The following is a 24,235-nucleotide window of genomic DNA, read 5'->3' on the forward strand; positions in this document are numbered from 1 at the left end:
ATATTAACGTATGTCACCCCATAGTGGCGCACACCGGGCTCAAGAATATGGTTCCAAGTTGGAATACCTTATTGCTACTACCTCAATTTCGAAAAGAATGTGGGTTAGTCCGTTGTTTGCTCTCACTGTCTCAATTAACGATATTACGCATAAAATTAGTTTGCAGGATTGAAAGCCCGTTTCGTTAAAGGTAGTCCGATTTAATTTTTTTTTGCCAACTTAATCGGAAGAATACAAGGAATCCATTGCTGTCACTTGAATGACAGAATTATGAATTTTAAAAAAAGCATTATATAAAGTATTTAAATAAACAGTTCGCAAAGGCTCGTCGCAACAATTTTATTATGGTTAAATAATTGAAAAAAGAAAGATTAAGTAACCGTAAAATTTGGTAAAATTTCCATCATTAGAAGGTGATAATTTGTCCCCATTTTATGGTGCAAATTGCATTCCGATATCTTTTGTAGTTCAAAAGTTATGCGAAAAATGCTCCAAATTCATTAACCCGGGCCACTATCGCGACAGCGAGGTCTAATACCGCTGCTGGACCATTGCATACGTAGATAACGGGATCGGCGCGGTTGCACTCTTAAAGTGGCTACCGTTTTTTTACCGGTCTGCTACATCACATTTAATATTCACTGACGAAAGTTAAAAGCACCCTCTACTGGCACCTAAAAGAAACTACACTTTCATCATTGGCTCATAGATGGCGGAAGTATTGGCGCATGGTTCTAGTGGAATGCGTCCGTGAGGCGGTGTTGCCATTTTACAAGTTCGCGCGCGCGCGGGTTGCAACTTATAACGTTGACCCTGTATGTCGACTGTCGTTACCGCTATCATTTACTCGTCGCCGAGCTATTCAACTGTCTGGCCTACCGCAGGCCTCTGGCTGGAAGGTGGTAACCTCGCGGATGCGGATGCTGATCTGCTGGCTAGACTCGAGAACTTGAGACGTGAATAAAAGTGCATAAAGTTTCATAGTTGAAAGATTATATAAAGTATGTAAAAAAGGAAAGAAAACATAGATACATAAGCATGTTTGATTTTATACTTTCTACAGCTTTAGATACAGGTACTTCAGCGTAGCGCATGCTTCTCCGTTTACTAATTTATATGGATAATCTGTAATATACGAATGGAAATGTTTCTACATTCGCTCGAAATGATACCTTGTCAGTTCATGAGACACTGATAATTCGCAAAGAGAGGAGCCTGCATTGCCTCGAGTATTTATTAACCGAATACTACTTTTTTTTTTACAAAAACGAAGCAAACTTGCGATAATGTAAGATCAGTGCATCTAAGTGTTCCTGTGCATATTTTCTCGCACAAGGAAATTTGTATAAAAGAATGTTATGCTGAAGCGCTTACTGAATATATTGTAACAAATATTTTGATAATTACATGTACATAAGTTTACTTGGGAATTTCATAAGTTACGTACATGTACATACGCTTTTATTTTTTTAGCACGTATTGTACACTTATTGTAAACGTATGTAAGGAACAGTTTAATGATTTTTATAAGGGAGAAAAAGCGATTTGTATAATCGTCTGTGCATTAAGAGAGATATGATAAGCGACAAGGCTTCGTCGCCGTGTTTATTGAAACTTAATCTTTCAATGCTCGGCGTGATGCTTACCATCAATAACCGTATAAAAACTTTACAATTCAGACACTGCGAATGTACTAACCAAATTTATTTATAGACTGCACTAACCGCAGCGAAAGAACTTCTGTGCTAACAGGACTATCGAGTAATTCGCTAGTGAAATGTGGTTGTGCGATAACTTTGTGATCCTATACGGGGTGGTACTCTACTGAAGTCAATATTCTAGGGGGTGATTATGCAGGCGAAAGTAAGACGAAAATCAAAGTGACCAAATTGCGGTAAAAGCTTCGTTTTCGAGAAATTCAAAGTCAGTTTTCTCGAAAACGAAGCCTTTACCGCAATTTCGTCGGTCTTGATTTTCGTCTTATTTTCGCCTGTATAATTATCGCTTAGGGTATTGACTACCAGTAGAGTAACGCCCTGTATACTAAATATCTATAATGAATAGCGTATGTGTAAATATATATATTACACATACATGAATTGCTTAATTTGAGAAAATGTTACTCCGAACGATGGAAAGTGTTTTAAAATTAAACGGTTCAGTAAATAAAGCATTAATGTACAACAATCTGTGTGAGCTCATTTTTGTAGTACTTAGATCAGCGTTGTCGAAGGTCGCTTACACGTAAGCTCGGGGTTTTCCCACTCTCATCCGCGTTGTTGGGGATACCGCGCGACGCTAGAGAGGCGATCATGGCTGTGTTCCGATTCACGCATTATGCGCATAGCATGAGCTTGCGCGGGAATGTTCAAACTTACTTACAATTAGCTATACAGTTGGATGGATTACGATAAATTTAATTCGAGACGTTTAGACGGTGGTCGAAGCTCGCTGCCTAACTACATCGGATACTTCGTCCTAAGGATCGGGGATCGACTCTTAACGAAATTTGATGGCTTTATTGGTTCCTGGATATTCTCAATCCGAGTTTTTCTATTCTTCTTGAACAGCGATTCCATATTATTGAAAGCGAAGACCATATTTTATGAGTTTTACACAACGAACTGCTGCTTACCCAGCGAGATTTGGTAAGCAGATGTGTAAATGAAAAATGAATTTATTTATTATCCGCGCCCGGGTTAAATTGAAGGTTTTGAAGGGTATTGAATACAATCACAAGCTCTCATACGTCTTCTGGATTAGAGTATAGCTGCAAAGTTAGTAAAAGCCTTTAAGAAATAACAATGCGCGCCACGTATTTGCTTCCTTTCTCATCTTCCGTTTCGATCCTGCCGTAAACCTTCTAGGGATATGTTGTTCGCTTCGAAATTGAATCCGTTGCGTTGGTTGTGATTCATACAGCGAGTGCATAGACGGTATTACCTGATTCGTAGAATTCCCTAGAATCCTTCAACTTCTAGCTCATAATGCGTGCAGCAAATGCAGAAAAAAGCATGTACCATCAATGCGCATATTACGCGCATGCGTATTTGTCGCTTTACGTGTGTTTATGTATTTCGAATTCGAATACTGCCAACAGGGGAAAGCAGGGTAATTCCGGCTCTATAAGGAAGAAACGCTATAAAATTTAAGCAACTTACACATTTGCTAGTTTTTGTTATATGAATTGATAGTTTCAACTGTCTAGTTTTTATTAGTATGACCGAGAAAGCATAAATTTACGTTATAACAAATTTGAAAGGAATAACACAAAAATTACGGAATTACGGAATTAACGTGGGGTAATTCCGGCCATGATTTTTCTTTATAAAAGAAGTGGGAAAACTGTTAAATTAATAAAAAAAATATTATTTTTTAGTTTTGAAATTAATTACTACACGAATCACAAATGTATTCTTCAGGGGTATTCCATTCTGAACATTCTTCATATGCCCATGGACCACATGCAAAGATTCAAATTTTAGTTTATTCTTTCTTAGTTTCCTTTTATCTCCATTTTGTGTTTTTTATGTGGAAGCGTGTTAAGAAATATTCCTGACTTCATTCTGTTAATGTTTTACACCCATGGTGCATTGAAAATGGAATTATATTTCCAATAGTCATGCACCTAGATGGACATTCGTCACATGCTACAATGGCTCTAAGTAATTTCTGTGTGGAACATGAAATAGAACTTATTTCATTGTATCCCAATTCGATCCATATAACCCAGCCAATGGATGTTGCCTTATTTCGTCTACTGAATGAAGCTTGGAAAAAAGCTGTCACAGATTAGAGAATGGAAAGTGGGTGGATAGCTGTAGCAAAATAAAACTGTACCAATTCTACAAACTGCTTGGCAATCTCTTAACTTGGCAAATATTTTATCACATGGGCTTTACTGCATATGGACTTGCACCACTTTCTGCAGATGCAATCAATTATGCAAAGTTATTGAATCACAATCTAGCACTGCAGCAGAAAAATATTAATACAAATAGCTCCACAGCACAACACAATACCCATGAATGCACGTAGACATTTATAGAGAATTGTACAGACATCAAAATACTGCATCTTTTTAAAGTGACTGAAACTAGACAACGAGAATGTTGCGGAGAAGAAAAGTATCAGGCGTTATTTTCAGTTTGACTGAAACGTAGAAAGCTTATGTGAGATAAGTATGTAGGAGCAACAAACAGCGAATGCACTGAAGTGTATTCGGTACCAACGGTTAAAGACTTTTATTTTAATTTATAAATTGTTTTAATTTTTTATAATTTATTAATTAATCTGCATAATTGAAAAGACATGATTTTTAAACGTATTGTACATAATGTTACGATAAAACTGTTTCTTGTTAGATTTAGTTTACTATAATACTGTCGCAAAATTAATATAATACGACTAAAAATCATGTATTTTTAAATATTTTAATAAATTACGCCATAATAATAATTAAAACAATTTATAAACTATTGAGATGACTTACTTTATTAAGATTACTGATAAATTATCATTATTATACAATGTCATCACCAGATTTCTAAAAATTTTGGTTCATTTGATTTTTTGTACTGGCTAATGTAGCTCCGAATGGTGAATAATTAGCATTGAAACCTTTAAATAATTTTGTTTATTTATGTTATCCAAAATATAATTATAGCACGTGGATATGTAAGCAGAGAATGGGTCACGATCGTGAGCAGAAATGCGAGCATTTCCGCTGAGCAGAAATAGACATTTTATACTAGATATTAAATAGACTATTATTAGGTTAAAATGTTTTTCAAAATACTTCTTGTTTGTTTTATGTGTAAAGGGGAGGTTAAATATTACGTCTAATAAGTTTTTTGTCGATTGATGCACAAATAAATAATAAAAATGTATATTTACGATAGCGGAACTCTTACATGATTAGAAATGCGGACATTGATCTTATACCCGATTTCATAAAGTTTTGCGGCGTAACAATAATATTTTGGAAGGATGTTAAGTTATAAAAAGTTGACAAATGTAGCGTAAAATAACGAAATATCTAATAAACATTTATTGTCATGTAGCATATATGTAGGTTACATTTTCTATTACTTTGAGGAGAGGACCACATAATTTGGTGCATGTTTTTCAAAGCGTGCGTAAAGTGGCGTAAAGAGACAAATACGCATGCGCGCATAAACTGCACGCTTCGTGCGCGCATAAACTGCACGCTTCGTGCGCTAGAAGTGGGAGAGTTCTAGGGAATCCTATGTGCCACCAACGACACCAATGCGCGCATAGACTGAAATGGAACGGTTTTCTCTGCAGTCTATGCGCAGTATGCGTAATTCGGAACACAGCCCATGACAGACTAGCCGCCGGTGTTGCCAACTCCACGGATTTTCCCATATATCTACGGATTTTGTACTGTATCTACGGATCTACGGATTGTAAGCTGAAATCTACGGATTTTTTACCCTTTTCATAAGTTAGTAACTTATAATCAGCAAAAGAATCACTTTTTTTGTAAAGAATAATAACGACATCTGTCGCCAGACATTTTTTGTTCATTGGTCCTGTAATAGAATCTCCCCCTTCCACAAAAAATATGCAACCAATGATCTATTAAAACGAAACAGAAGAATTAACCAATTTTCGCATCTTACGACTTGCAACGAGATACTCGAAACGTTGAGAGTGAGAGAACGATTTATTTAGGATTTGAAAGTGAGTTAATTTTATTCCAATATTAATTATGTATTATTCAATATATAATATATATTATTTATTTCAAAATTTTCACTAATACGTTGGGACGAAGGTCTTTGGCGAAAACGACTTTCGGAGAAACATTATTTTTGGGGAATAGCTCTTGTACTGAAGTGGAATTAGTAAAAGTCGATTTCACAACTTTTGCACGTGAACTTTTTTCGTAACTTGTGAAATTTTGTTGTGACAATAATTTTTTTGAGGATGTTAGGGGAGGGTCGAAATATAAGATTTCTAGAAAGAATTTGGGAAAGGACGGTTTCCATGAGCAAGGGAATTAGCTTCTTTCATACATGTAATAATTAACACTTATGAAGAAAATCCGTAGATCAACGGATTTTTCAAAGGGGGATCTACGCAATTCTACGGAAAGTTTTACTCTTCTCTACGGATTTTCAAAAATCTGAGTCGGCAACACTGCCAGCCGCTAGCCTGGCACGCTGCAGGAAAACAAGATTGGAAGGGGAAGCAGGTGCGTGAGGGGCCCCTACGCTGGACAGCGCTGGTCTAAGGTTATGGTTACAGTGGACCAGGGATCGGCGGGCCCGTAGGTGATTACCATAGACTTATATAGACAAAGACAGAAACCATATAGGCAATTCGGTGGTTAGCTTCGGATGCATTCGGTTCGGCATTAATGGCTGTGTTCGAAATACATAACCACTGTTGCGGTTCTAAAGCGTCGTAGTGATCGTGGTATATAATAATCATACATTAACTGAGTGTAACAATGACTTATTGCGTAGTAAGCGGTTGTGCAAATCGCAGAAAAAATAAAAACTACGAACAGTTGGAGAAAGAAAATATAAATAATGATATATATATACAGGGTGTCCCACTAAGGAATGGACAGCGCGATATCTCTTAAAGTATTGTCGATAAAAATATAAAAAAAAAAGGGAATTGCATGGTTCGAGGGGGCCCATTTATTAGCGCGAACGAATTTTGTTTTCGATTATTATTTTAAAAGATACGATGGTCAAGTTCGGTTTTTCAAATGGAACTATTTTTTTTGAAGACCTGAGTTGATAGTGCGTTCCAAGACAAATTCAATAAGCTTTAATGTATACACTTTATTTCCACTGGTTTTTAAGATATTGCGCTTGCAAATTTACTGATTTTCACTGCAAGAAACCCCTCTGGAATGGCAAAAACCGGGGGCGGTCTTACTGGCGCCACGGGTGGCACTGCCTGTTGAAATGGATACTTACCTGCCAAAGGTCTACGACAGGGTTCGCAGGCCTAAAAGCTGGACAATTCTTTTCCGTCAGAAATGCTACTTAGGTAGGTACATCTGCGGTATCGAGAAGCGCATAGTTACTTTTATTTCGCACTTGCTTCTACGCTCGGATGGCCGGTTCTTTTGGGAGGGATGCAAGTTGGATTGGTTAGGTTAGGAGGAGTGAAAGTTGCTAGACTAAATTTCAACCATAGGGAGCAGATTGTATCAGAACCAATCGGATTTGCATCCCTCACAAAAGAACCGGCCACCCGAGCGTAGAAGCAAGTGCGAAATAAAAGTAACTATGCGCTTCTCGATACCGCAGATGTACCTACCTAAGTAGCATTTCTGACGGAAAAGAATTGTCCAGCCTTTGGGCCTGCCATTTCTGGCGTAGACCTTTGGCAGGTAAGTATCCATTTCAACAGGCAGTGCCACCCGTGGCGCCAGTAAGACCGCCCCCGGTTTTTGCCATTCCAGAGGGGTTTCTTGCAGTGAAAATCAGTAAATTTGCAAGCGCAATATCTTAAAAACCAGTGGAAATAAAGTTTATACATTAAAGCTTATTGAATTTATCTTGGAACGCACTATCAACTCAGGTCTTCAAAAAAATAGTTCAATTTGAAAAACCGAACTTGACCATCGTATCTTTTAAAATAATAATCGAAAACAAAATTCGTTCGCGCTAATAAATGGGCCCCCTCGAACCATGCAATTCCCTATTTTTTTTTTTATATTTTTATCGACAATACTTTAAGAGATATCGCGCTGTCCATTCCTTAGTGGGACACCCTGTATATATCATATATCATATATCATATATTACATGGTTATATTACCACCACTCCTGTAGGTGTTTCCCCCTCCATCAATGCAGCCGAATCCCTCCGAACTCTGCAGAGCACAAAACTGCGGGGCCTACGCTCGTGTCAGTAAGGGGGATGCATGGTACAGCGCATGTGGTGGTGGCCGATCGGTGCTTGGTTAATGAAAGTGACATATCATTGATAAGAGGCATTGCCTCTTTTATATTTTTTTTAGAGTTAAGTTTGTCGTTGAGTTTGAAATATTAATACGTAATTGCAACATTATATTTTGATGTCTTAAGACTTGTTAAAACTTATGCCACTCGTCAGTTGCGGGGCTCATATGTAAATACATATATAAGATATAAGTATACATTTATATATATAGTTTTATACATATAACCATATTTTAATACACCTTATATAAGCATTCCGTTTCAAATAAAGCACGACGCATGCGTACTACTCTGCCAATCACAAGCTGTCCACCACGACTTCTCTCCTCCCGATCGACTGGCTCGACCCCCTCGTCCATGTTGAGACTTTGTGCTCAGTCCATTTAATTCTTATGTCCATGTTTTTTCTTGCCAAAAGCGAGAGCGAGTCTGTGGGACTGATGGCGGCCGGGGAGCAATGCGGGGCGGACACAGTTGATGCTTTGTCTCGTTCTGTCTTTCGGGCGCGAGATATTCTATTCTTTGCGTGCGCGATGGAGTATCAGGCATGCGAGGGACAAAGCGAGACGGGGTGCCAGCGCGCCGACTGCTTTGTGCCGTTCTTCATTCGCGTTCGGCCAAATCTAAGTACTGTGGCCCGATGGAAAAAAGACGGTTGAAATGTCACAGGGGCAAGAGGGGTTCTTCGCTCGCATTGACTCCCGCCGCCCGTGTCCCGTTTGCTTACTTTGTATTCGTCGACATTATTGCGCCGGCCAATAGGGATACACTATTCGGACCCTAGAGTTTTTCGACCGACTTCTTTCCATCGGGGCACAGTAGTTTTAACGTTTAAATTCTGTACTTTTGCAGACCCCCTACCCACGCTCACAGCGGTTACGCACTCGGTCCGAAAGTAATCTCAGGTACGAACATTCTTTGTCTCCTCGACGCTATATTTATTGTTTGGATGTTGCTTTTAGTTTTGAAGGTATAAGACGAAACATTATCTCCCATTTTCGTCACCCTTTTCGTAACACTCGACTTTTCGTGCATGCCCCCCAGTACTGTAACGATTTTAAAGACGTATTCACGTCAAAAATACAGTCCTTGCTCTGACGTAGAACGCATCGATATTAAAAATATACAAATCGTCGCGATTGCGTGTTTATCGTCGTAGATATCTCCCGGTCCTCATGGTATGTTAGCCTAGGCTTCGATCCTCGCCACCCTAAGAATAGGCTACACACCATACGTCTAAGAAAAGCTTCGCACCCGACGTGTTACATTCATGTTTCCTTGTACAGTTTTACCGAGCATAGACTGGAGAAATGGTTTTTTCAAACTGTCTCGGGTAAAGAACGGTAATTACCCATATTACCCTTGATTGTCATAGACCTAACGAAGTTGCACACTTCGTCTCGTGAGCCACGCGTCGGGGGTTGAAATAAATCAAGTGCCAATATGTATTTTACTATCTATTCGCTTATAATTAATCCGGCATGAAGGCGACGAGAACGAGTCACCAGGTTGAAATTAGATGAAAATTCGTTCTTCTCCAATGATTTTATTCTCTTTGGCCTCATCGAAGGAATGTGGTCAGTGAACGGCGAGCTTTATCATCGCCAATAAGATGATTATACTCGACCCTTGCAGGAGTAGATGGACCCAGTAGAGCCTGAAATGAACGAAACCGAACTTGATTCACCGAACAACAATTAAATTCGCTTTCTACTCCGCTTGGCACGTGTTGCCAATATTACCATACGTACATCAATAATCGGCTGCGAGCATTGTTTATGGTCTCCATTGTTTCGTTCAAAATGTACTTCCTGATCCCTAACGTGTAGCTGTAAACGTACGTGTCCCAATCGAAGCCGCGCATGTCGGTGTTGAATCGGTTGGAATCGTTGAGCGTTTTCACTTTCTTCGACAGATCGTCCATATTGTCCCTATCGAACTTCCACTCCTGGGTGGAGAAGAAGGCGTAGGTATCCATCGCCCGCTCGAATCGTTCCACGATCTTCATCAACCTGAAAGAACCCGCACGACTGTTGCTTGTGACTGTTAGCTCGATATTGCCCCTCTCTACCGTTCGACGGATGAATACTTACATGGGTTTCCTGCCTGGACGCCTTAAAAAAAAGTCCCCGACAAACGTCAGGAGAATATGCAGGATGGACGACATAACATTGTGCATAAATTTGTTGGTTCTAAACATGACACCTGGCTACCACATCACGTCCTTCGACGGCCACTTTATGGCGTATTTGTTGATAAGATCCTTGATCGGCCCCCATGTAAGTCAAAGAAATCAAGAATGTTTAGCATTTATGTATGGAGATCGACTATACAGGGTGCATATTGATTGGTAGAACTCGAATTAGTCGCGCCAGTTTCGTTTGTCTAAGGAGTGCCAGGATGCAGATGTGTTTTTATAGTTCTTTAACCCTCTGTGGTCATTGTACCATTTTGGAGTTACCATTTCCGTATTTTTGAATCTTGTAACTTTTCAGTGATATTTGTACATTCGTAATAATCATATAATCATGCTGCAATAGTCTTTTTGTAGAAATGTAAATTCTGATATGATGAAATTTGTAGTTGAACAAATAGTTGTGGAAGGAAGCGATTTTTTTCTTAAAATTCACCAAATTTTTCAATTATAATATTAAGGTCTAAAAAAAGAATTTGCCTGGGGTGCGATACACCCCGCGTGACCACGAAGAGTTAAAATAGGCTCACTAATGAAGGAATACCCCGTATATTGTATTTCGCTAATCCTTACGAGTTGTAGGGGTGAATAAAGTTGTTTTCTGTAGATCAAATCAGTTACTTGATTGATTCCACGCTGGTCGTACAATTATATACTTTGATAGTGTTATTATGCTGCATTATACTGTGCCACAAAGCGCATATCAACGTGTCGACGACGTAGTCGATAGGCACTACGTCCGGATTCAAATTCGAATCGCATATGACGGTCCTGACAACGCCTATGCTAACCGCCATCATAATACCTGTAAAATATGAAATAGGACTGACTTCCAACAGAACAGTCGCAATCTATTCAGGGATAAACAAGATACACGAACTCTAATTACGAGTCTAATAGCAATGAACAGAGTCTTCGCAACTGTTCAATGGCAGTGACCCCTGCTCTTAATTCTTCGACGATGGAACGGAGTTAAATGGATTTCAGCTTAGCAAACCGATTGATTTAAGCGCTGCTCGTGCTGTTCGACACATTGACTAACGTCGACGTGTTTCCACGCCGAGGACTTCGCGTCGATATTTCTGCAAATCATTGAAAGTATTGCTCTGGAGTCCCTGAATGTTTATTTTGAACTTGTGCACGTTTTGAACAAAACTTTCCTGGTTGGAAATCCCTCGGTGGTGCGAACCCCCTCCGAGTATTTCCAGGTTGCATATAGTACTGTTATCGAAATGACGTAATAATACTTGTGATTGCGGAGAGACTGTCCACCCATCCGGGAAACGGTTCTTCTTGGGCGGCGCAGATGATGCTCGGCCGTACTATCGCTATTGGCAAGTCCTTCGCCTTCGTCAGGATTAGTTGCTCGGCTAAATTCTTTGTGAACGTGTAAGTGTTGGGATGATTCTCCAAAATCTTCTTCTCGAGTATGTTCAGCGTCTCGTCGTCCAGGCTCTCGCACATATCGATCACCGTGGATGGTTTCACCTTTGTGCTGCTCCGTCATGAATAATACGCGAGTATCCTCATTAGACTGTAGCCACGAGAGTCACCAACGCCAGTTTTTATCAAGCACAAAGGGGAGCAAACGGGAACGGAAGAAATTTACAGGAAAGTGTGATAATTACTTGCAACATTACTTTATCGACACTTTGGCGATTTTTAATTAATTTCTTCGTAAGCGTATAATTACTATGAAAAAGCGTCTGGCGAGATTCAGTTGAGAGGGCAGATTTATATGAAGGGTAAAGGGAAAAGCAGGGAATGTTACAAAACAGTTTTATCGAGAAAATGAAGTTTTAATACTTTAGTGTTCAATTCTTCATAACATGAAGGCATGTATACCCCTTCATATACCCCAGCGCTGTCCAGCGTAGGGGCTCCTCACGCGCCTGCTTCCCCTTCCAATGTTTCTCTCGCACTGTGTGCCTTCCGTCGTCAAGGAGACCGCGCGACGCTAAGAAGGCTGCTATAACGGGCTAGCGTCTTCGCGGTTAGCGTCGCGCGGTATCCCTGACAACGCGGACGAGAGTGGGAGAACCCCATGCTCCCGCGGGAACGACCATGAACAGCGCTGGTATACCCTAATTAGGCATTAGAAAAAATAAGCAATAAAATAATAATTGTTTTACATTATTTTAATATTTTTTCAGGTTTGAACAGGGCAACATATTGAAATGAAATAAAAAATGTCCACATCTATTATTATGAAAACAGAAAAGCCACTCATTTTATTAATTGTGATTCGATTGTTATTTAGTCCCAGTTGCCACCAACAAAATATTCTATAAATCGCAAAATCACAAAAAACGGACGTTCCCTGTTTTTTCCCCTTATCCTTCAGATACGGAAGGATATTTATGCTTACGTATAAATCGATTACTTAATCTCGCGTAGATTCGCGTTACTGTAAGCTGTGCTAACGTGGATAATGCTAACTAGATTTTTCATATCCCTGCACAGCTCTATGACAAGGTCCGTGCCCTTTGTATTCAAATTAACGGCCACTTTCAACGGTTCGTCGAATCTCACAGTGGCTGCACTGTGGAAGACTATGTTAACCCTCTGTATCAACGTGTTCCTGTCCTCTGGCGAGAGACCCAGGTTCGGTAAACTTACATCCCCTTGCATCGGGTAGATCTTATTGAACGCATCAGGCAACTGTTCGAATTCGGTCGAAAACCTGCGAACAACCATTACAACTTTATTCTAAACTTCAATGCTTCCAGCGTATTCCTATATATTGTAGGAGTCGGAAAAAGACAGCCACGGCGCCGGGAATCGAACCCGAGCCGTCCGCGTGATGATCAGTCGCGTATGCCACCAAGGCTATGCCGACTCTCCACGGTCCCTGTCTTCCGAACTCCTCACAAATGAACGCCACCTATGGGCCTCATCGCACACCATAGGCCGTTGCCTAAATGCCGGTTGCCTACTACAATATAGGAACGATGCATCATATATAGCAGCGCTGTTCAGCGTAGGGGCCCCTCGCGCGCTTGCTTCCCCTTCCAATCTTGCTTTCCCGCAGCGTGCCTTTCGTTGTCAAGGAGACCGCACGACGCTACGAAGGCTCCCATGACGGACTAGTGCGGACTAGCTAGGCTAGGCTAGTCGCCTGCTGGTCTTTGTCATGGTCGCCTCTCTAGCGTCACGCGGTATCTCTGACAACGCGGATGAGAGTGGGAGAACTCCGAGCTTACGCGTAAGGGACCTCGGGCAGGCTCTGCTTTTGATTTCCCAGTAAAATCTATTTCTCAACACTGGTGGATTTAACGGGCGGCCGATGAGCAGATGACGCCTGGGCCCCTGTTCTGAAGGCCCCACGGCCCCATCCTCAAAAAAAAGAAAAGTATGATTTTACACTCTCTACACCCCCACCCCTCAGAACGTTTACCACCTGGGCCTATTTCCTTAAACCCGCCACTGTTTCTCAAATATACTTTTCCAGCCATCCGCATGCCTCACATTCAATTCGAAATCGAAGGTGCACCGAGCAATCTTTCGAACGTCTACTTTCGAAGATGTACAGATGATTTTTACGTCCTTAGCCAAGCAAATAGTTATACAATCTTAATTTCATAATTTGTTCCACACATAACTTTGTTTGTGTGCAGGTATATCCAAACTTTTATATCCTTACTTGGCAAGTATACACTAGGGTGGCTCTTATTTTTGAGTTTTGAATTTTCCTCGCGGCATCCCCCAGAACAGTTTCAAATAATAAAAAAAAATGTGTGTAAAGTTTGAGCCCAATCGAATAACGGGAAAGGGTGCCACTGGGCCCTTGAAGATTTAAATAATTATTTAACAGCTTACAAAATCGATTTTATATAATATCCTCCAAGTTATTGATTACATAAAAAAATATGTCAAACAAAAGTTGTACATCCAGACAAGTAGTATCTTTTGTGTTTTATTACTTTTTCTCGTGCGATAAAGGGTTTCCGAAAAAAGTCCGAAAAACTACAAAAAAATATTTTTATTTTTCAATTTTTTAAAGTTTAAATCCGTCTTGAACACTTTTTATATATGAAGGCGAAAAAAATGTAATTTTTATTTTCGAGGACTATTTTTTAAACATTTAAGGGGGGCATATACCGAAATAAACTACTTTTTTTCATATTTTCAGTGTTTGATATATCATGAACGTTTCCTGAAAATTTGGAACCGAAATTCGCAAAAATATCGAAGATATAGACATCACAGAGTAAATAAGAGCCACCCTAGTACATATAGGTACACACTATGTAATCGATCGCACCGTGATTTTACCTTTTCTTTACTAAATTCTGTACTTTCATTACTTTATTAATTATAAGTCCATTTGATTGAACCACAAATGGTGACAGCATGCTTTAGACAAGAATCAAAGTGTTTTTTAGCGCTGCAAAATTTCTGTATACAGTTAGAGACGCGTTCATCAGAAATTCTTCGACTTCGTTTTGACACACATACGAACAGCGATGGCTTTCTTCGATTAAACCAGAAGAGGCACCCCCGCGCCTGTGGCGTTCTGAAAGCGATTCATAGAAATGTACGAACGGAATTTTCTAAGAGCTTCTTGTATCGTTGCTCGACTGTTTGGCCTTTTTTCGGACGGATCAATATAAAGATCATTGCCAGACGTGGGCATGAGCGCAACAGCTTTTCCAGTAATGCTTTTCCCAGGAAACCGGTCGCCCCGGTCAGCAGTATCACCGAATTGGCGAAGAACGCCTCGATGGAACTTCCGTTAATGTACACGTCGTCGTTCCCATGCATCGAGTTCGTTTGTGCATTGGTTTTACCCATTTTGGAGGCAGTTCAACGAGCGCCGCTCCAAAACTCTGCAACCAAGAGAACGAACACGCGATGGTCTTGAGAAACGGCAACGGTTTCACATTTTCTTGTAGGAATGGGATAGCCCTAAGTACTCATAGCAATTAAAGACGTTTTTTCTTTGAGTGTAAGTAAACACTTTCTTTTTTACAATAAGAACATGTTCACACGCCTTTAAAGTCTGCTCGACTGTTTTAATTGAAATTTCTGAGGATATTGGTGTTGTTAGTAGGAATTAATTATATCAACGAAAAATGAATTATAATAAAAAATTATTGTAAGAGTTGCTAGTGGCACATAGACCTGACAGTGTTGTGCGTTAAGTATGCAGCTTATATTTTTGAGAGAGTCGGCGTTGGTCGTGGTGGCTAAAGGCTGCCGTTCCAATGAGCGGCTGGCGACTGCGCCACTAGTGCAAGGGAGAAGCAGATACATACGTCTCCCTTACACTAGTGGTCGCCAGCCGCAGTCGCCAGCCAATCATTTGAACGGCAGCCTTAAGGCGGCTGATCAGTGCTCAACGAATCCAAGGCCCAGCGTCCGAGGCTCTCTTTTTTTTTGTCGCTTACATTATGCACATTATGCGTAGTTACACTTGATTTAAATGCGAATAAAATTAGGGCATTTTACCATATACGTGTTGCAAATCGGAAAACTGTTACATGTATGTCATGAAAATACGAAGGTGGAAATTAAAATGTTACGTAGTTCAAAGCATTTGACGTTACAAATTGTACTTTTCTGTGATTACTCTGCTTTTTGAATTGAATATTTTAATTGTATATTCATCTGGGTAGTAAGTGTTGTTACTAATGGATTTTGCTGGCAAGTAACTGTGTGAAATATTAACTGGTGTTAATATCACTAGTTTACAAAATCCAAACACTTATTTTTGATTCAGACTCCACTATGAAATTCTTATGTAAGGTGGTCCCCTAAACTCAAAAATCGACATGAAAAAAATCCTATGGATACGTTTTTGAGATATCGCCCGATGAATATTTTGGTAATTTTTTAAGAAGACGACCCAACGTTTCTGGCCATATCTTGCGTTAGAGTTGACCGATTTGATCGCGACATTCTTAAATTAAAGGCAATTAAATTGCATTCAATTCGTTCTTATAGTGTTTTCCAATCGGACCAATAGTTTAGGCGGAATCGAGCGAAACTTAAGAAAAATGTAATGTTTTGGGGCCGAAATTGAAATCGAAAATTCACTACATAGCCTGGAAGACATAGAAATTATCCTGTGACGTCCAGTTTCTTATTTCTTACGTAGAGTGCGCACCTTTACGAAGAAAATACGCCCAAATAAGGAAGTTATGGGCGATAGAGTGGGAGTGCCTATTTTCAACTTTTCCCCTATTTTTGCATTTCTTCCCGTTTTTTGGCGAATTACGTATTTGTGTTCAATGAAAACAAATTTAAATATATTTTATTTTATTTTATATCATTTTTTAAAAACAATTCTGGCTCTTTCTGTTTCTTTTGCTCGCATTGAGATCAGTTTCTTACAAGGAACCAGTTGTAGTCTCCCATCATTGATTCATCCCAGAATCCTTGGTAGCGTTTCTCAATAGTTTTCATCTGCTGATGAAATCTCTCGCCATGTTCGTCGCTTACAACGCCAAGATTTGGTGGGAAGAAATCCAAATGTGAGTGGAGGAAATGAATCTTCAAGGACATGTTAACGCCTATGTTGAGAGAATAAAGAAGTAAAAAGCATGTTACAGCAGAAGGTCGATACAAATGAAATTATTACTAACAGCACTACATACCGATTTTCTTATAGTTCTTGAGCAAATCATGGATGATTTTCACAAAGTCTGGACTTTTATTTTTGCCAAGAAAGCCACCGACGACCAATCGAAACGAATTGAACGCGGCAGCTTCATTTCGCGATAAATGCAATTCAAATTGCTCACTTTCCAGCAACTTTTTGATCTGCGGCCCATCGAAAACGCCTTCCTTGATCTTGGCGTCGGAAAGTTTCGGGAAAATGTTCTTCAAATATATGAATGCATCACCAGTTTTGTCCAATGCTTTGACGAAATTTTTTAGAAGGCCCAATTTAATGTGCAGTGGTGGAAGAATGATGTCATTCCTCCACTCACATTTGGATTTCTTCCCACCAAATCTTGGCGTTGCACAGTGGACTGGAAAGCGGCGTTTTGTGGCCAAAAGTCAATGTTTCAACTTCAATGTTTACAGAAATTTTTTTTTCCAATGTATTGATAACCCCCGAATCCTTCAAACTCCAATCATATTTTATATTTCAGGCAATTCTATAATCAGATATAGTGTCATAAAGTGTAAATCATGAAATTTTAAGTGAAACTAATTGTTGTAATTACTCATTATAGAAAAATAAAATATGGGTTTGTATTACACCAGTAAGTAGGTAAGTAAATATATTTTAGTTATTTATATGTGTTATAAGCATTTCTTAATGCGTGTATAAACAATGTAAAATTTATAACTATTTACACTTTGAGAAGGCATATAAAAAAATGATTAGAAGTGATACACATCGGACCTATTTTATATGAAAGCTTAGACAATTGCTGTTCAGATCATGTAAAATTTAAGTGCATCTTCCTGCAACCTTTGGCTCTATAGGGATTTTAAAATCCGTCGCGCGAGGAGTTTTGGCGTTCTGAACGCGTGTCCCTATGCAACCACTTGAAAGGCGCCTGACGAGGTTGAGGGAAATCTGAAACGCTTTCATTGCGTAGACCTTATCTTCTGTTAGTATTAATTCGTATAAACACTGGATATTGGCACGTTCGAAGTGTCTTTCTGCCTCCTCAAATTAGTCTTTTACCGAATGCGCACAGTGAACCATCTCTTGCAGTTTGAAGTTTTCATTTAATTTTATATATTACAGTATAAATTCTCTAAATTAAAATTTAGTTATATATGTATATTATAGTTATATTTTACATGTATTATAGTTTTATTCATAAGTTTCATAGTTTAGAGTAAAACAGTGTATAGTGTACAGTGTTGTAGTGTATATTGTGGACTTTTGTTATAATTATATCAAAGACTTTATACGTATAATAATGTCGCAAGATTCTTCAGGTATGTTTCACTTCTATATTGCATCGAACATTTTTTTTTTCGTACAAACGGCACACAAAAGTTTTTATTTTTGTAGACCAGTACTACTTCAAGAATGAAGACCATTTCAACGCATGGCACAATGAAAGTAATTTAAATAAAAAGATAACTGCCGTTTCCGCCTTCATTTTCGACGGAATAAAACAGACTGATATTTCTGACAGTTACAAAAAATCAGTTGAAGGTAAAGTGCGCGTGTTCTGCAGTAATTTGTCTAATAAATGGAAACGTTCTCACCGAATATTATACAAATTTAAATCGAAGCATCAGGAATGGTTAGAGGGGCATTTTACTTTTGAAAAATATAGTAACATTAATTCAGAAGTTTCAACATCTGTAGGACGGCCTCGTTTATCATATGAAGAAAAATCGTCGCGATCACAAAGACGGGAAGCAGCAGAACTTTCGGAATAAATGAATGAAGAATTGGGTTTAATCGTACTTGCAACAAGTATGGCAGCACGTAAATGAGGAAACGAAAATTTAGCTGCAGTTCTAAATGAAACAGTAAGAAGTCCTAACCGCGCCAAAAAAAAAAATGGCGAAAATTGCTTTAATACAATAAACAAGAGCCAATAATTGGATTCAGAAGACGTATAATAATCAGGCATTTATATGTATATTTCAGTTATATTTATCAATCAGTTTTCGTCTTACTTCTTTACTCGTACTTTCGCTTTACGTTCTTTTTTTTATCTTTTTAATATTGTCTACTTTTCCAAAAATGCTAACTTAATTAAATGTAATCGAATTTTATTATAAAAGCAATTAATTTTGCCTTACAAAATAGCCATAAACATGTCTAGAATTTTACCGTGATATTTCATTCTTTTGTGCACAGTAACAATTACTATTCTTTTAATAATTCACTCTAAATAATCGTATTACATCACAATTAGTATAAATAGTCGTAATAGATCAAAATATGTGTGGAAAAAAATCGATATAAGTATTATTTGAATTTTGGCCACGAAACGCCGCTCTCCAGACCACTGTGCGTTGTAAGCGACGAACATGGCGAGAGATTTCATCAGCAGATGAAAACTATTGAGAAACGCTACCAAGGATTCTGGGATGAATCAATGATGGGAGACTACAACTGGTTCCTTGTAAGAGAAACTGATCTCAATGCGAGCAAAAGAAACAGAAAGAGCCAGAATTGTTTTTAAAAAATGATATAAAATAAAATAAAATATATTTAAATTTGTTTTCATTGAACACAAATACGTAATTCGCCAAAAAACGGGAAGAAATGCAAAAATAGGGGAAAAGTTAAAAATAGGCACTCCCACTCTATCGCCCATAACTTCCTTATTTGGGCGTATTTTCTTCGTAAAGGTGCGCACTCTACGTAAGAAATAAGAAACTGGACGTCACAGGATAATTTCTATGTCTTCCAGGCTATGTAGTGAATTTTCGATTTCAATTTCGGCCCCAAAACATTACATTTTTCTTAAGTTTCGCTCGATTCCGCCTAAACTATTGGTCCGATTGGAAAACACTATAAGAACGAATTGAATGCAATTTAATTGCCTTTAATTTAAGAATGTCGCGATCAAATCGGTCAACTCTAACGCAAGATATGGCCAGAAACGTTGGGTCGTCTTCTTAAAAAATTACCAAAATATTGTTCTTTCTAAAACGTGAGCACCTCTCCTAACGACGAAAACCATTTCTCCCAGCACCTCGGGAGAGATGGTCAGATCTCATGACTTCAGTTTTCAACCCGATTTTAAGCAAGTATTGGCTTAAAGCAAATATCGACCAGTTTTTTTTTAAGCACAATAAAATTCTGAACATATTACGTTTATTCTGATAAAAGAAATAATATCAGTATTAGTTTTAATAGCCATTTTATGGTAGGTCAACCGACTGCCCCGGAGTTACCCTAATACGATTAAAGCGCAGTAACTCGAGGGAGTTGTGTAACATTTGCAGAACAATAACGTAAGGTAATAACGTAAGGTAGTGTCCTTTCTGATCAAAGTTCATCATTACTTGTAAACAAAATGCTAGTAACTATAAATCCAATCTCTAATCCGTAGATTGGTTATTAAGCAAACAAATGGTAAAAACACAGAATAATATAATGATATTTTAGCAATTCACTTACAGAAAGAAGTCTAAGGGTACGTTTATACTGGAGCTGTGATAGAAACGATAAGAGCGTTGATCAGAGCGGCGATTATCAGCGATTGGCGGTTGGTCATCTAATAGGCGATGTCCTGCTGGCTGCTTTAATATAACCACTTCAAATCAGAGGTGAGCATCATATTATTCACCGCGTCGTATGTGCATTTACGGTATGTCGTAAATGTATGTATACATATGTCGTTTTTCAGACCATTTCATACGTGTCATTTGCAGCAAATGTAGTATACAGAGTGTCCCAAAAATGTCGGAGTTCCTTGAAAGGGGTAACTCAGGGGGTGATTTGAAACAACTTTTTCCTTAGCCAAAATATTGTCCAAAGCTTCGTTAACGAGATATTAACAAAAACCCCCGACCAATCAGAGCGCGCGCCTTCCGCCCGAGGTCCCGTTGTAGCGTTGGCTACGCGCTAGGCGGCTGCGCTTGTACTACGAAGGTACGAACAAGCAAATCGGCATGCATCGAAGGAAACCGCGTTACACAGTTTTTTTTTAAAGCAAAATCTTAAATAATAATTGTTTGAAGTGAGAGAACAAGAAATACGCAAATTTCATTTTCAAATAAGGCATAAACGAAAAAGTAATGTAACAGAAAATGTACGACAAGTGATCGTAATTCGTTATTGAGGTAAAAATCCGTAGTTTAATTGCGGCCAACATAACTAAATTTAAAAAATAATATTAGGTGTATGAATAAAGTCTTTCCGATTGGATTTACATAATCAGTATAAAGCAACCAAATTTCTATCCCAGTGATATTCGTAAGCTACCAGAAAAATGGCAAAAGGTAATTAACAATAATGGAAATTATTTCGATGGTTGAGTTGTTTTCATACTTTTTAAATCAAACTGTTACTGAACCCTACAATCGAACAGAATTTATTTCTACACCTAATAATCACTAATAAATTAAATAACACTCACGCCTACGAGCATTCCTTTCCTTCCTTTTCGGAATCCTGTGTCACTAAGTAAGTCAATGTGCCGATCTTGGCCATCGGTGGACGAAAAGATTTATGGTAGGGTTGCGCCCACTGCTCAGCTGATCACGTATACGACACCACCCGAAGGTAAGGATCGCAACGTCTACTGCGTCCGGGTTAATGTACCGAATACTCACTTCACTGCACGGCCACTAACACTGATCACTTAATTTACTTTTCATGGAACGTGTTGTTCCTACGTTATAAAATTGGTGACCCCGAAAGGGGCCGATTACTGTTAGTTGAGCAGTTGCGCGATGTGACCACCCTCAGCGTCTATGCACGCCTTGCGGCATCATTGACACCGTTGAGAATAAAACGGCCACTGTCTTGAAGAGGCCCCCGTCACAGCAATATCTCCTCCCCGAAGCACACCTTCTCTCGCACGGAATACGTCAACGCGTGCTTTTGTTATGTAATTCTAGCGCGTGCTTATACTCGAGAGATAATGGATCTGTCTTTAATTTGAAGGAAACACGAAGCAGGCGGGACTACGCGCAGTAAACGAGTTACCCCCTTTCTTCCTGTATCTCTCCACGAGGCGTATTGATGTTGGATATTACTTTTAATTGCTAGTTCCCAAAAATTAATCGGGCTGGTCGGACAAAGCATTTCTACAGGGTCGCGGTTTATTACCGTATTGTCCTGCGAGTCGGCGGTAGAGAACGATTTGGTTTGGGTAATTTATGGCTTAGCTGGTTCCGCCTCGTAGCTGACGTTCGCAGACGGATTGGGGGGCATTATTCCTCCTCCCCCTCTGTTTGCCTCCCCCGGTGCGGGGGGGAGCGTGCCCCCTCCTGCTCCCCCAACACGCGTTCCGGCGTCCGCCGACGCGGGGCGCGGGAGGGGGAGGGGGAGAGGGACGACGACGGAGAGGGGAAGCAGCCCAGTGCTTCCACCGAATGGTCCCCGACCCGAGGGGAGAGAGGCCTTTTTAAAGGCCGGGAAGGCGACCCACCCCGATGATGCAACCCGGGGTGCGACACCGAGGAGGCGATTCTCCTCGCGCAGGCGATCGCCATGTCGTTCGGCGGGGGGCTTGTCTGCCCCGCCGAGGAGAGTGTCGTCGGGGCCCCCCAGCAGGCGGGGGTCGGAGCCCGACCCGAGCAGAAGCCGGTGGAGGCCGCTGACGAGGTCACGTAATGCCTCGAGGCCCGCCGATTCTGTTCGCCAACCTCAACCACTCCATGCGAGCGCACGACCTGCTTGAGCAGGCTCGCCTGGAGTTGAGGGTCGGGCTGGTCGTCGCCGCCGATCCGTATTCGCTGCCGAACCGATGCTTTCGGTCCACGAATCCGGATCGGCAGGTGGCGATGATGTGGGGAGTGGGCCGCGGTGCCCTGCCGTGTTCGGTCGCCCGACACGGGAGAAGCTGGATGGCTGCCCGGCGGGGGGGATTCCTCGCGGTTGGATGCTACTTCGCCTCGAGACTTTCCGTTCCGGAGTTCGAGGACCGGCTACACGAGCTGGGGGCGTTTATAGTCCCCCAGAGAGCTCAGCCGGTCGTGCTTCTGGGGGATTTCAACGCTCACGCCACCGAGTGGGGTGCTCCCAGAACGGACTCCAGGGGCGAGGTGCTTCTCGAGTGGACGGAGGCGATGGGGTTCTCGCTAAAGAACCCCCACGCGGTCACGACGTACCGCGGCCCGCGGGGCGAGTCGGTGATCGACTTGATCTGGGTGAATCCCGCGGCCGCCGCGTCAACGTCTGACTGCTGGGTGGCGGAGGATTGTGAGCCGGCTTCTGATCACATGTATGTGATGCTGGCCACCTCCGCTCCCACGCCTTCCCCCCCCCCCCTCCAGAGTCGGAGGGCATCCCCCACGATGGGCGCTCGCGCGGCTCGATGCTGAGGCGGCCCTGTTCGCTTCCTCCGTCGTCGCCTGGCCTCTGTTGCTCGGTGACGTCATCGATGACCCCGTTGCCGGCGCGCTCTGGTTCCGTCGGGCGTTGCAGGCGATCTCCGACGCGACTATGCCACAGACCGGGCCGCCGGATGGGGGTCGGAGGTCGGTGTACTGGTGGTCCGCTGAGATCGCGGACCTCCGCGCGGCTTATTTAACAGCCAGATGCCAGTACACCAGGGCCCGTCGTCAAGACAGACGACGGGTGTCGGAGGAACGGCTCCGCGAGCTGCGTTCCGCCTTTTCGGCGCCGCGGCGCGAACTTCGCGGAGCCATAGCCCGGGCGAAGGATCAATCCTGTCGGGAATTCGTCGCGACCCTCAACGAGGACCCTTGGGGGCGCCCGTACAAGGCCGTGTCCGTCAAACTCGGTCCTTGGGCGCCCCCCGTCACGGAGGGCCTCGATCCCCGGCTCCTAGATCAAGTTCTAGTGGCGCTGTTCCCCCCTCCTCCGGTACACGGGGAGGGTGGCGCCGATGAGTCCGGGGATCCGTGGTTGATACTTCCGATGCCCCCGGGGTCAGCGACGAGGAGCTCGCTTCCACGGTGGAGCGAATGCGTAAGAGGAACGCGGCTCCGGGTCCCGACGGAGTGCCCGGGCGTGTATGGGCCTGCGCGTTGAGTGCCCTTGCAGTCGGCCTCAGGCGGCTGTTCGACGCCGTTCTGAGAACTGGCAGATTCCCCCCTGCCTGGAAGGAGGCGAGGCTGGTCCTCCTCCGGAAGCCTGGAAAACCCGCGGAGTCACCCTCGGCTTATAGGCCGATATGCCTCCTGGACGAGGCGAGCAAGATACTCGAGCGTATCGTGGCTGCCCGCCTATACGCGCACCTGGAGGTCGTTGGCCCGGACCTATCCGACCGCCAATTCGGCTTCAGACGGCAGCGATCGACCATCGATGCGATTCAACTCGTACGATCGCTGTCGCGCCGAGCGGCCGAGGGGGGCGGTGTGAGCGTTGCTGTATCTTTAGACATAGCCAACGCCTTTAACACCATCTCCTGGGCGGCAATCGAGCGGGCGCTACTGTTTCACAGCGTCCCGCTCTACCTTCGCCGCCTGGTCCGGGACTACCTCCGCGGCCGAGTGGTGTCGTGCGTGGGCCGGGAGG

At 41.7% G+C, this 24,235-nt stretch overlaps 1 protein-coding gene and 1 pseudogene across 2 annotated transcripts; both read right to left on the minus strand.

Annotated features, from left to right (window-relative positions):
* Positions 1 to 9,420: 9,420 nt before the first annotated feature.
* Positions 9,421 to 20,340, minus strand: LOC143367077 (putative fatty acyl-CoA reductase CG5065; annotated as a pseudogene). The gene is made up of 8 exons (XR_013084924.1): positions 20,204 to 20,340; positions 14,692 to 14,975; positions 12,515 to 12,829; positions 11,394 to 11,641; positions 10,769 to 10,951; positions 10,046 to 10,235; positions 9,704 to 9,964; positions 9,421 to 9,609 (listed from the first exon to the last, which is right to left on the minus strand). The product of XR_013084924.1 is annotated as a putative fatty acyl-CoA reductase CG5065 (transcript).
* Positions 15,836 to 22,245, minus strand: LOC143367245 (uncharacterized). The gene is made up of 3 exons (XM_076808870.1): positions 22,182 to 22,245; positions 16,746 to 17,123; positions 15,836 to 16,661 (listed from the first exon to the last, which is right to left on the minus strand). The coding sequence occupies exons 1-3, from the start codon at positions 22,243 to 22,245 to the stop codon at positions 16,471 to 16,473; spliced, it is 633 nt and encodes a 210-aa protein (XP_076664985.1). The 3' UTR covers positions 15,836 to 16,470.
* Positions 22,246 to 24,235: the final 1,990 nt, after the last annotated feature.

This window comes from Andrena cerasifolii, chromosome 3 (genome assembly GCF_050908995.1).
Source record: "Andrena cerasifolii isolate SP2316 chromosome 3, iyAndCera1_principal, whole genome shotgun sequence".
NCBI lineage: Eukaryota > Metazoa > Arthropoda > Insecta > Hymenoptera > Andrenidae > Andrena > Andrena cerasifolii.

Bases quoted from the DNA above. Each gene is read 5' to 3' on its own strand.
- LOC143367245 (XM_076808870.1), bottom strand. From the start codon at position 22,245: ATGGCGATCGCCTGCGCGAGGAGAATCGCCTCCTCGGTGTCGCACCCC. The intron at 17,124-22,181 runs GTGGGTCGCCTT...GCCGCTTTCCAG, and splicing joins CCCCGGGTTGCATCATCGGG to TCCACTGTGCAACGCCAAGA. The intron at 16,662-16,745 runs GTATGTAGTGCT...CTCTCAACATAG, and splicing joins CAAGAACTATAAGAAAATCG to GCGTTAACATGTCCTTGAAG.